Source organism: Marmota marmota, unplaced genomic scaffold, assembly GCF_001458135.2.
Source record: "Marmota marmota marmota unplaced genomic scaffold, marMar, whole genome shotgun sequence".
Taxonomy (NCBI): Eukaryota; Metazoa; Chordata; class Mammalia; order Rodentia; family Sciuridae; genus Marmota; species Marmota marmota.
The window spans coordinates 66,373,524-66,386,626 of record NW_025999900.1 but is presented as its reverse complement, the minus strand read 5'-3'; the positions used below and the strand labels follow the sequence as shown (position 1 = coordinate 66,386,626).

General features: G+C 54.6%; 2 protein-coding genes across 4 annotated transcripts in view; one reads left to right on the top strand and one right to left on the bottom strand.

Moving 5' to 3' along the window:
- Positions 1 to 41: 41 nt before the first annotated feature.
- Positions 42 to 4,744, top strand: Ankrd9 (ankyrin repeat domain 9). The gene is made up of 2 exons (XM_015495925.2): positions 42 to 445; positions 991 to 4,744. Exon 2 carries the CDS (start codon positions 1,030 to 1,032, stop codon positions 1,975 to 1,977), a length of 948 nt encoding a protein of 315 aa, XP_015351411.1. The 5' UTR covers positions 42 to 445; positions 991 to 1,029; the 3' UTR covers positions 1,978 to 4,744.
- A 4,070-nt stretch (positions 4,745 to 8,814) lies between these two features.
- Positions 8,815 to 13,103, bottom strand: part of Tecpr2 (tectonin beta-propeller repeat containing 2) — an 82,393-nt gene continuing 78,104 nt past the window's right edge. For all 3 annotated transcript variants that reach the window (XM_048799372.1, XM_015495913.2, XM_015495908.2), the window contains 3 exons: positions 11,620 to 11,761; positions 10,863 to 11,012; positions 8,815 to 10,589 (listed from right to left, as the gene is read on the bottom strand). In XM_048799372.1, the coding sequence (XP_048655329.1) occupies positions 10,435 to 10,589; positions 10,863 to 11,012; positions 11,620 to 11,761 (447 nt within the window). In that variant the 3' untranslated portion in view covers positions 8,815 to 10,434. The remainder of the gene's footprint in view (positions 10,590 to 10,862; positions 11,013 to 11,619; positions 11,762 to 13,103) is intronic.

The following is a 13,103-nucleotide window of genomic DNA, read 5'->3' as shown; positions in this document are numbered from 1 at the left end:
GGCGGGGCTCAGGTAGGGGCTGGGGCATTGAAGGCAGGGTCAGAGTTCAGGCTGGGGTCCTCACCATGTTGGAATGAGCCCAAATTGGAACTGCTTCCACCATGACTTGGTGACTGACCTTGGATAAGCTTGTCCCCTGCTGGTAAATGGGTGGCAGTACCAGCATCCTGTGTGATGATCCAGAAAGGCGTCGGCCGAACGGGAGGGGAGGGACTGCAGACTGAAGTGCAGCCTCTAGGTTGACTTCACCCTTTGCCTCCTCCCAGGGGCACTGACCCAGAGGAGATGTAGGGTCGGAGCCACTCCCCCACTCGCCCTGCTGGGGCTCACAGCCAGCCACAACCGGCCACAATCCACTCCCTCTCCTACAGATGAGGAAGCTGAGGTTTCTTGAGGGAAGGTGAAAGACAATCACGGAACCTGGTGATCGTGTGTCAGGAACCAGGTAGGTCTGATCAGCCTGGGAAGAGGCTCAGGGGGCCTGACAGTGGTAAGGGGTCCGAGGGCAAGATCAAAGCAGAGGTGGGATTGGAGTCGTCGGGGAGTTAGGGGCGGAAAATGGATTTGGCTCAGGTTGAGATATGGGCCTGAGTTTTCCTGTCAACTACCTGGCTTCTTATTCGGGGTTATGGACCTGGCAGAGGTGGGAACAGGCGCTCTTCCCCCCCTTTCCGGGCTGGAGAGGGGTGGGAGACTTTGAAGGGCTGACCAGGTTAGGGTTTCTCTAGCGGGTGCCAGAGAGCAAGACAACTTCAGGGAGGGAGATCAGGTGCTGCCAGATCAAGAAAGCAGGCTGTGGGTTTTGGGCCTAGGAGAGACTATAGGTAGGGGCAATGACTGCAGGGGCCAGGCTGAGGCAGGAGGCAGGTAGGAGAGTCCCAGACAGAAAGCTCAAGGCTCCAGTGGGGCCTTGGGGGTAGATGGGACAACCCACGTCAGAGGGTCGTGATGAAGCCGGAGCCCTCTCCTCACTGCACCCTTTGCCCGCAGGTTGGTCTGTCCTGGGGCCCATGCCTTGAGGCTGCCAGCATGCCTTGGGACGCAAGGCCTGGGGGCGGTGCAGACGGCGCAGCCCGCTCTCGGGCACAGAAACAATGCCGGAAGTCGTCTTTTGCCTTCTACCAGGCGGTGCGCGACCTGCTTCCCGTGTGGCTCCTGGAGGACATGCGCGCCAGCGAGGCCTTCCACTGGGATGAGCGCGGGCGCGCCGCGGCCTACTCACCCTCGGAGGCTCTGCTCTACGCGCTGGTGCACGACCACCAGGCCTACGCACACTACCTGCTGGCCACTTTCCCGCGGCGCGCACTTGCGCCACCCAGCGCGGGCTTCCGCTGCTGTGCGGCGCCAGGGCCTCACGTGCCGCTGGCTGTGCGCTACAACCGAGTGGGCATCCTGCGGCGCATCCTGCGCACTGTGCGCGACTTCCCAGCTGAGGAGCGCGCGCGCCTGCTGGACCGGCGTGGCTGTAGCCGCGTGGAGGGTGGTGGCACTTCGCTGCACGTGGCCTGTGAGCTGGCGCGCCCCGAGTGCCTCTTCCTGCTTCTGGGCCACGGCGCCTCGCCTGGCCTCCGTGATGGTGGTGGCCTCACACCACTGGAGCTGCTGCTGCGCCAGTTGGGCCATGATGCAGGCTCTGTCCCTGCCGCTGGGGCTGCCTCTTCCGCTACTGCCGCCAACACTGTGTCTGGGGAGCCACGCCAGCGCCGCCTGCTACTGCTTGACCTACTGGCGCTGTACACCCCTGCGGGTGCCGCAGGCCCAGCCCGCCGGGAGCTGCTGGATGACCGACCGCGCTGGCAGCGGCTTCTGGGTGAGGACAAGTTCCAGTGGCTGGCAGGCCTGGCCCCGCCATCTCTCTTTGCACGTGCCATGCAGGTGCTGGTCACCGCCATCTCTCCTGGCCGCTTCCCTGAGGCCCTGGATGAGCTGCCGCTGCCGCCCTTCCTGCAGCCCTTGGACCTCACTGGCAAGGGCTAGACCCAGGGGGTGCGGGATTTGGGGACAGAACTGTTTTTCGGAGCATTGTACCTGCACTTTACATCTACTGATCTCTGTACAGGAGAATCTGCTTCATCTGTCACATGCCATGGCGCAAGGCTCCCAGGTTTCCTGGGTGCAGCTGGATCCAGCTCCCCATGTTCCTGCCCAAGTGGGGCTCCGGTCATATACTCCCCTCATTGCCTAGCTCTGCAAAGGGGTGAGGACCAGCCTCCCACTCAGATCTGGAGCTGGGAGTGTCCCAAAGAGGGTGGCTGCTGAGCTGAGCAGGAATTGAGCAGGCACAGGGGGAGGGGACTGACTTGTGCAAGCAGGGGGACGGAATGTGCAGAGGCCTGGAGGCCAAGAGGACAGGCCCAGTGGGGAGTTATGACAGGAGGCTCTCGTAGTGAACTCTCTGGTGGGGCCTGGACCTGATCCTGCAGTTGAGGGGGGACAAGCAGGACTGGGCAGTCTGCTGTGCCAGGAGCTTGGCAGAGGCCTGACCCAGGCTGTGCCTTCCTGTATCCCCACCCTACTCTAGCCATGAGCCCCTTGGGTGTCACTGGCTTCCTGTATCTCCCACTGATAGCTGGCCCACCCAGGCCTGGCTCTGACTCTGTCACCACCTTTTGCTCTTTGCCCACAACTGGCAGGCAGTTTCCTGGGGCTCCTGCTTCTCAGCTCAGCCATTGTACCTGGTAGGCCCCAGGCCTGGGGCCCCCAGCTTCTTATCCCCTCCTGGGGTTAGGTGTGTTTTCCTCTTGGTCCAGGGATGACTCCCTGGCCCACTCAGAGTGGGCATTAGATGGTGTCCATGATGATGGAGGGGTGGGTGTGTCACCCCAGGGGCAGGCTTCTTGCCTGTGACTGGAGAGCTGATTTCTCCAAGAAGATTTGTTACCCTGTGAGTGTGCTGCCATCCTGCAGGATGAGGGGACTGACTGAGAAGATGTACCACTCCTGAGGAGCCTCAGGACCAGGCAGGGTGGCCAGGCTGCCTGGCTGGGGAATCCTGCTGGGTCTGCATGGGCTGGAGGGCTGTGATGTCCTGCCAGGGCACCTGCTGCCTGCCCTGCACCCAGTGTTCCTGAGGGGAGCCTGCCTGCCAGGTGGCAGAGTCTAGGAGGGAGGGCGGGGAAGGCCCAGACAACAGATCTTGCCTGGGGATCTAGACCCAATACCCACTTTCAGGGTGACCTTGGACAAAACCTCTGCCCTGGGCCCTGGTTTTCTCATCTGTCTTCAAGGGATTTTGGACCATCTCAGCTTATTGCCAACCCTGAAAAGGATGTTCCCCCATTGTGCAGGAGTGTGGGGTGGGTGGTATACTGTCCTAGTGGGAATGGAGAGGGAAAGATGAAGAGGGCACACGACCTTCTGAGCCCAGATCCAGACTGGAGAGGGTCTTCTCCCCTCCTGTTGTGCCCTGGACCAGCTAAACAGCCTCTTTGAACCTCTGCACTTAGTGGATACTAGCTGCCCAGGCCTAGGGCATCAAGGCTCCCTGGTTCTCACAATAAGGATGCCATTGCAGAGGACTTGCACTTTCTTCCTTTGAAGGACAGCAGTAGACTGCAGGACTGCTGGGGTGGGGCCAGTCAGGCTTTTGGGAGCCTGTCAGCCCAGCCATTCTGTCTAGAAAGCTGGACAGCTATTGGGTATAGACTTCACATCTCTCCTGTCTGGTGTTGTCCTCTGGGTCAGTCTGTCCAGGGCTAGATGTCCCTGTACTTCCCCTCCTTTAGTGACAACCTTTGGACCCCTGGCCTAGGGGAGGGTCCCTCTATAGAACCCATTGGGACAACCAGGAGGAGGCAGGTATGGGATCCTGCCATCTGGAGGAATTATGGGCAGGAATCCCCAGCTGCAGGAAGGTGCAGGGCACGGTCTAGGGCTCCGGAGGGTGGTTTGTTTCAGGTACTCTGTGGGGTAACAGTAGTTGTGGGACAGCCACATCATTGCTGAGTGACTGGTTGACCCCTGTGCCCACATGGGCAAGTGGGTAGAGGCAAGGACACCTTAGTGTTCACTGATTGGGGTGGATGAGGCAAGGGCACAGGGAGTCACAGGAGGCCACAGACCAGAGTGGAGCCTGACCCCGGCACAGCTCAGCAGCCGGCCTGGCCCAACCCTCCACCCTGCAGTGGAGCAGAGAACTTCACGTGGTGCTGGCAGATAAGGTTATCTGGTGCCTGCTGCTGGGAGAGCGAAGGGGGCCCCAGAGTTTGGCTTGCCACACCCAGGAAGGGCTGTGAGGACCCTGGTGCATCTGTCACTGTTGTCATTCCTGGCAGTGAGCTTGCGGGACTCGGGGCAGACCCAGAGGATTGGAGGGAGTCAGAGCCAGCCAGGCCCAGGCCCTTGGCGTATGGCAGCTCTGCTCTTGGTCCGTGGCAGGTGACTGACAAACCTCATTCTCTGTGACGAAGCACATTGGTTTGTTGGTTTATTTCTTAAATGTCACTACTCTCTCCCCCTATGTATGACCAAGTGCCCAGCAATGTTCCAAGAGCCCTGAACCCAGCTCATTAAGAAGAGTTCAGTGACCAAGCCAGGGGCCGTGACACATGCCTTAATCTCAGCATCTTGGGAGGCTAAGGAAGGATGGAAAGTTGTAGGCTGGTCTGGCCAACTTGGTGAGTCCGTGTCTCAAAAATAAGAACTGGGAATGAAGCTCAGTGGTTGAGTGCCCCAGAATTCAATCCCCAATAATACAAAAACAAAACAGAACCGTGTATTAAAGGTACTAGCCCTTTGACACATACTTGGTGCATGTTTTTTTTTTTTTTTGAAGGTGATATGGTTATTTTAGCTGTACAAAAGTTTTAACTTTTATGTAGACAGACATCATGTTTATGATTTACGGGATTTTGTTTGTTTTTTGTTTTTGTGGTGATGGAGTTTGAACTCAAGGGGTTCTCTAAAGCGCCTGCCACACCCAAGGTAAAGCTACATCCCCCATTCTTTACTTTTTTTTTTTGGTACTGGAGATCGAACCCAGGGGTGTTTAACCACTGAGCAACATCCCCAGCTCCTTTTTGTATTTTATTTGGAGAAGGGTCTCACTGAGTTACTTACCGCCTCGCTAAGTTGCTGAGGCTGGTCTTGAACTCACGTTCCTCCTGCCTCAGCCTCCCAAGCCATTTGAATTATAGGAGTGGGCCATTCCAGCGATCCTCCTGCCTCAGCCTCCCAAGCCACTGGGATTACAGGAGCGGGTCACTGTACTCCCGGCATCCCAGTTTTTTTTTTTTTTAAATAAATATTTTTTTTAGATGTTGATGGACCTTTATTTTATTCATTTATTTATATGCGGTGCTGAGAATCAAACCCAGTGCCTCACATATACAAGGCAAGTGCTGTACCACAGAGCCACAACCCCAGCCCCGGTTCTTTATGAGACAGGGTTTTGCTCAATTGTGCAGGCTGGCTTTGAATTTATAATCCTCCTGCCTTAGCTTCCTGAGTCACTGGAATTATAAGTGTGTAATGCTACACTTGGCTACAATTTATTTATCATTTTGTACCGAGGGTTTAACCCAGGGGCACTTTACAACTGAGCTATATTCCCAACTCTTGTGTTTCTTTCTTTTTTTTTTTTTTTAATTTTGAGATAGGGCATCATTAAGTTGCTAAGGGCCTTGCTAAATTGCTGAAGCTGGCCTCAAACTTGTGATCCTCCAGAGCAGCTGGGATTACAGGCACGTGCCAACTGTAAGTAAGATTTTAAAGAAGTCTTTGGTGGTTTTTTTTAATATTTGACTCAACTAGCATTGATACAGTAAAGGGTTAATGTTAGTAGCCAGGTGCAGTGGCACATGCCTGTAATCCCAGCTGCTTGCCTCAGCAGGCTAAGCAACTCAGTGAGAACCCTATCTGTTTCTAAAAAAAATATAAAATAGGGCTGGGATGTGGCTCAGTGGTCGAGTGCCCGAGTTCACTCCCTCCCCACAAGAAAAAGTTGATGTTAGAGATAGCTGATTGTTTTTTTTTTTTTGAGAGAGAGAGAGAGAGAAATTTTTTAATAGATTTCGGTGGACACAACATCTTTATTTTATTTTTGTGGTGCTCGCATGCCAGGCAACTGCGTTACTGCTTGAGCCACATCCCCAGCCCCTGAATTTTTTTGAAAATATTTTTTCTTTTAATATTTTTTTAGTTGTCAATGGACCTTTATTTTATTTATTTATATGTGGTGCTGAGAATTGAGCCCAGGGCTTCACGCATGCTAGGCACGTGCTGACCACTGGGCCACAACCACAGCCCAGAGATAACTGAATTTTTAAAATGTAAATTTATTTATTTTTGGAATAAAATATTTACATGGCTCAAAATTCAAATGATACAAAAGGTATATGCTTACAAGCAACCACTGTACCAATTTCTTGTCCCCATATAGAACCTGTTTCTTTCCCAGTTTTCTCCCCTGGAATTGGGAAAAGCCGCAAGTCGGCCAGAAGGTTGGAGAGTAAGCACCATTCCACAATGCTGTTGTCACCTTCCTCCCTCTTCCCATCTCCTTTTTAAAACCGTCGCACCCACACAGGGGATTTCACTGACACAGTGAGGAGGGCCACTTGCCAGCACGCACCACACTTCGCTGGGCCTGCGCTCAGGTGGCCTGGCCCTCCCCAACGCAGGCTGCTTTCAGAACTTCCTTATGAGGAATGGGTGCTGGATGTCTTGGTGTTCTTGAGTGCAGGTTTCCAGAAGTGGAGTTCATGGTGACACGTTTGGGTCCTTGCCCGGTGGTACCACGCCTGACTTTGGCAGTGTTTTTTTGGTGGGGAGGTACTGTGGATTGAACTTAGGGGCACTGATCACTGAGCCCCATCCCCAGCCCTATTTTGTATTTGATTTTTTTTTTTTTTTTTCAGAAAGAGGAGAGAGAGAGAGAGAGAGAGAGAATTTTTTTTTTTTAAAGAGAGAGAGAGAGAGAGAGTGAGAGAGAAATTTTTAATATTTGTTTAGTTTTCGGCAGACACATCATCTTTGTTTGTATATGGTGCTGAGGATCAAACCCGGGCCGCACGCATGCCAGGCAAGCGCACTACCGCTTGAGCCACATCCCCAGCCCTTGTATTTGATTTAGAGACAGGGTCTCACTGAGTTGCTTAGTGCCTCGCTTTTGCTGAGGCTGGCTTTGAACTCACGATCCTCTTGCCTCAGCCTCCTGAGCCGCTGGGATTACAGGCGAATGCCACCGAGCCCAGCTTTGGGAGTGCTTTCGACACGTGCTCTTCCATCTGCTTGTGTCTGATGCGTTTGTCCCGTGGGTTTGGACAAGGCCTGTGGTAGACACTCCACCTCAGGATCTTACTTGTCATTGCATCCCTCTTTGATTTTTGTTTGTTGTGGTGCTGGGGATTGAACCCAGGGGTGTTTTACCACTGAGCCACATCCCTGGCCCTTTTTCACATTTTGAGATGGGGTCTAAGTTGCTTAGGGCTTTGCCGAGTTGTTGAGGTTAAGCCTCAAACTGCAATCCCCCAGCCCCGGTCTCCTGAGTTGCTGGGATTACAGGGGTGGACCACCACACCTGGCTCCGCGTTAACTTACGAGAGGTGTGTAGGTTGGCTGGCTCCACATCATGTTTGGTCTCCTGTTCTGGGTTTGTGCTCTGAGGATTGAATGCAGGGTCTCATCCATGTCAGGCAGATGCTGTATCACTGAGCCACATCTCCAGTCCTGTGCAGGATTTTTTATTTAGACTTTGCATTTTGAAGAAATCAAATTTGTACGTGGACTTTCTTTCGTGGCCTTGTCATGATTTCTATTCAGAAGCCATTCAGAAGACAGAGACTTCCTCCATTTCTTTCTTCCACTTACTATTATTTTGCCAGAATTAAGCAGTGGCCAACATCAGCTGTGAACCCCCCTGCCCGCATCTGCGGCACCTCCATCTTGCATCTCCGAGGATCTGGACTGCATGGTGCTGTGGGCCCTTTGACATGCCAGCCCTCCTGGGGCTCTGGTCACCGCTCTTTGCAGTTCTCACCTATTTGTGAGGTGGCATCAATCACCTGAGCTCCCTACACGAAGGTGAGCATGTTAACGGGATCCCGAGTCTCACAGGGCTAATAGAGGCTGCAAGGCTGCGAGCTCCTAGCAGCACACCTGGCCATCATGGGGCCGTGTGGGCACTTTGGTTATGTGGAGGAAACTTACTGAAAATGAGCTGTACCTGCAAATTTCTCTGAGGAGAAATTTCATGTTTGGTCTCCTGTTCTGGAGCATGAAACAAGTCTCCTTTTTTTTTTTTTTTCTTAAATATTTATTTTTTCAGTTGTAGTTGGACACAATACCTTTATTTTATTTACTTTTATGGGGTGCTGAGGATCGAACCCAGGGCCTTGCACGTGCTAGGCAAGTGTTCTACCACTGACCCACAACCCCAGCCCCTACAAGTCTCCTTTTAACACAAGTTTTCTCTGATGTCTCTAAAGCCTGGCCGTTTCTTGACACCGGTCTGACATTTCTTGTTCAGGTGGCTTCCTGGAACCTTGGATGTGGTCTTTTTTCAGATGTTAGTTCCTAGTAGGGCAGGGTCACAGAAACCCCACAACCTGCCCCTGGCTCCAAGAGGGGAATCCCTGTGCCCCACCCCACTTTAGGGCCATCCTTCCCAGGCCACCTTGGGTGCATCCTGCTCTGGAGCAGCCATCACAGTGACACCTCCTGGACATGCTGGTGCACATTTCAACACCCACCAGGTCACGAGGCCAGGAGGCAGCACCCTCCTGCCAGTGAGGCTGGGCTGGAGCGCCTCCCAGCACATCCCTGGGAAATACCTAAGCGCGCCTTCTCCCGGCTCAAGCATCAGACCTGACCAGGTTTGGAAAAAGTCTAGTTTATTGCACGATCTCAAAGCACAACTAAAATTAAAACCAGAAATAAAACTGTGCAAAGCACAGAAGCTAAAAGTAGTCTAAAAGTATCAACTAGACTTGGGTTTAATTGCACTAAGGTCCCACGGGCTTAGGAGGGCGCTGCCATCCGGGCGGAGCCGGCAAGGCACAACAGATGCAGAAGAGGAGCAGCCCACCTGGGGGTGCCTCCACAGTCACCAAACTCTTACAAAAGGGCTCTATAAAAGTGAAGTGGGTTTCAGCATCTCCTGCTGAGATTTGAAAAGCCTCCCTCTCCATGGCTGCCGGGGGGTCCTTCCCAAGGCCTGTGGGGGCTCCCCAGCCTGGGCAAGGTGGGGTAGCAGTCAGCCGAGAGTCCAGCTGGGAGCTGCCAGGGGCGGGCTCAGGGTGGACACGTGGTGGAGCAGCCTCGTCCTGAAACTCAAGATGCCTGTGGACCACAAAGACCACCAGGAGGAGGCCACAGCAACTCTCTACAGCAGGCACTGTGTCACCTACCCGGGCACCAGGCCAGGCTGCCAGTCAAGGACATTCTGGGGATGGCCATTGCTCTGAAGCCCCAGCCAAGACAGGACAGGCTCAGGCTAACCCTCTGGAAGGAACAGAAGGCCCTCCCTTGTCTCCAGAAATACACTTCTCTTCTAAATTTGTAAGATTTGATTTCAAATGAGGTATCTTATGCAGGTTTGTAATATAACAAAAAAGGCAATAACTAGGAGATCTGTCCTCCGAGGACATATCTGGCTTTGTGACATCCACCAGCAGCATTTGACAGCACTCCAAGGACATTTCTAAGCTAGCTACCACAGCTCAGCTCCCCTGCGTCTGACCAGGGTACTCCTGGGCCAGGCCGCCCGAGACAGAGCCTGACGCTCACTAGCTGGCCCCCAGCAGCCCTCACTGTCTGGTGAGGCGCGTTTGCTGCTGGCCGTGCAGGCAGCAGTGAGGCGTGGTGTGCCTGTGTGTGTCTTCAGCCTGCACGGCCAGCGCCCTCTCCCCAACACGGACGGCCCCAAGTTCCTCCTGGAGCAGGCAGTGTGCAATGGAACCTGCCTCTCAGGGAGGAAGTGGGGCCCTGTGAGGAAGAGGACACCATCACCAGGCACGTCCAGAGGTTGGAGGGCACTGACCTGTAGCTGCACTGAGCCCAGGACTACTCACGTGGACACAGTCCGGGTGCCCTGTTGCCTGTGCTGGCTACAGGTGTCCCTGGATCCTGGTTCAGACTTGCCCTGTTCCCCACGTTGTCTCCCATAAACAGGACCTGGAGTGTGGAGAATTTGACCTCAGCACAGGGAACTAGTGCATGCAATGGGGCCACAGCCATTGCACCTGCTTGGAGGTGACCTTGGCAAGAGGTCAGAGGTGCTGCTGCTACAGCAACAGCTCCGGGCACTCAGCTGAGGCGCTGGGTGCTGGAATGAGATGGAAATCAACATAGATGAAGGCAGGTGTGGGGCGTCCATGAGAACAGACGTGTCTGGGCAGGGTTGATGAGGCATTGACGAGTGAGTGACTTGGAAATCAGCAGTGTCCACTGAAGAACCTTGGCATTCTCCCTCCTGAGTGGCTGCCCAGAGTTCCTTCAGATGACCTCCCATTCATCCTCCAGGTCCTCAGGGTGGGTGGTGGCCACCTGACTGTTCTTCTGGGTGCCATGTGAACGGCTGAATGTCTTAGTCAGCCGCTGGAGGAGGTAGCCTGGGGGGCCCACTGCCCACAGCTCATCGGACGCGGTCACTGCAAGACAAGAGGCAAGCAGAGACGGTTGTATCACAGGGCTGGGGTAAGGGCACAGGTGAGCTCAGGGACCTGGACAAGCCACTTCCCCAATTGTGCTTCATGGGCACACAGTACCCTGTGCTGGCCCAGAAGCCTGAGAGAGCCCACGTGTTCAGTCCCTCCCGAGTCGTCCCGCCCTCCGTCCTGGCTTTGGGAGTGCAGAGCCTGGTGGGAGCAGCCTCTTTGAGAGCCCCTCTGACACGACTCCGAGGATCCTGCCTGGGCACCTGCCTGTGAAACAGGACGCATTTCCGGGAATTTTCTTCCAGTAGTCCCCAGCAGGGTTTTTGTCTGTGATGCCGTAGCGCCGGGCCAGGTCACCATCTGGACAGCGGGCCCACACGGTCCTTGTGCTCAGTGCCAGCTGGCAGGCCTGCAGCCCTGTGGGAAACCAGGCATCCTGCTCAGCACCTGAGCATGGGACGGGACACCCCTCCCTGACCATGGCACTTTCCGGGTTCTGCCCTTGTCTACCAGTACTTCCTGCAGGACACAGTGCCCGCTCCACACTGGGCACCAAGGGAAAGGATGCCCACTGTGGGGCTAGCCAAGCCACGAGCGCCTGAAGCCAAAGGACAGAGGGTCTGGCTGTATGAAAGCTGTCATGTTACCAGAGCACCAGGAAGGTGGCCTGGGTCTGCCAAGGAGGGAGTGCGTCTTTATTTCGGCGATGAGATTGAACTGTGGGTGTTCTAGCACTGAGTCGCATCCCCAGCCCTTATCATCTTTTATCCTGAGACAGAATCTTGCTAAATTGCTTAGACTGGTCTTGAACTTGCACTCCTCCTGCCTCAGCCTCCTGAGTAGATCACAGGCGTGTGTTGTCATGCCTGGCTAATGGAGTATGGTGCAGATTCCTGTCTGTCACCTGCCCAACAGGACACCGGAGGCAAAACAGAACACTGAGTGGGGCAGCTGCCACAAACATGTCGGTTGACGACTGTGGCCACGTGTGGGACACTGGGATGGTCTCATGGCTTCTTCCTACCAGGCACGTGCTCCCAGTCAGTCCCCACAGGCATCTCCTCGGTGATCCCGGTCCGGACATGCACGTTCCACCTGCTGTCGAGGGCCCACAGCATCTGGTCGTTGGGACTGGAATGGATGCTGACCAAGGTGACCCCGGCTGGCTGGAAGCAGGAAGAGACTTTTCTCAGGAAGGAGGAAGAAGGGTGACAAGAGAAAGATGGGAGGTGTGGGGAACTGAGGACACATGGATGATCACAGGCACGTGGCCTGATGTCAGGCTGGGCGGAGGTGAGCAAACCTCGGGAAGCAAGGTGGATGGGGACTGTGCTAGCCCGCTCTTGCAGCAGAGGCTCAAACCATCCTAGAATGCTAGGCAGGCCAGAGGGACCTCCCTCCACAGCTGGCCCGAGCCTTCAGCTGGAGACAGAAGGGCAGAGGCCTTCAGGTCAGGGAGGGTGGAGCCATGTGAGAGGCACATGGTGGGGGGGTACTCTGGATGGCGCCACCGGCAGCCCTGCTCATGGCAGCAGGCAGGAGGGGACCCGCATCAGAGGCAGCTGGAGCCCTGGCAACCAGCAGAGTGGTTCCTCCTGCTCCAGCTGCCCTCCTGTCTCTGCCCTTGGGCAAGTGATGTTCCCTACTGCCTGGACCGTGGCACACTGGAGTGAGGAGAGTAGGCAGGAGCTGGATCCTGGGTGGATACGGGGACCCCTGCTCCTCAGGCAGCCTTGGCCCAAACCTTACATCTACTGGTCCACTTTTCATAGCACAAGAATAAATCTCTTCGGTGGACTATCCACCAGCCAGCTCCAGTATGACCCAGGGATGCCACCCTTGGTTGAACAAAGCCTCTGTGCTTGAGAGGGCAGAGCTCTCTGGAGGATCCAAGCCTCTGGTCACTGGCAGTTCTGGTGAGCTGCCAAAGCTCTGAGGGACTGGCTATCCCCCACTGCTGATGCTTCCTTTCCTGGACTCTGTTGTCCCTGCTCTGCACTTCGCTCTCTGGGGCTGTTGTGAATATGGTTACGCTACAAGCTACTGCCCGGCTCCATCCAGTGAGCTGTCATGACCCTGGTGGAGGGCTGGGGCTGGGGCTCAGGGGTAGAGCGCTCGCCTAGCACCTGTGAGGCCCTGGGTTTGATCCTCAACACCACATAAAAATAAATAAATAAAATAAAGGTATTGTGTCCATCTACAACGAAAAAATAAATAAATATTTAAAAAACAAAACAAAACAAAAAACACTGGTGGAGGACTGGGGCTGGGGCTCAGTGGTAGCGCACTTGTCTGGCATGTGTGAGGCCCTGGGTTCGATTCTCAGCATATAATTAATTGCATATAAATAAGCAATTAATAAATAAATAAAGGTCTATCAACAGCTTAAAAAACTAAAAAAGCCCTGGTGGCTCCAGCTGCCAGACACTCTCAGGGCACCTCTAGGGCAGGGGCTCGCCTGCTCCTGTGCCCATCGAGGGTTTCCTATTGAGTGAGTGAGTGGGGGGG

Excerpts from the sequence above, each read along its gene's own strand:
- Ankrd9 (XM_015495925.2), top strand. The coding sequence starts at position 1,030 with ATGCCTTGGGACGCAAGGCCTGGGGGCGGTGCAGACGGCGCAGCCCGC.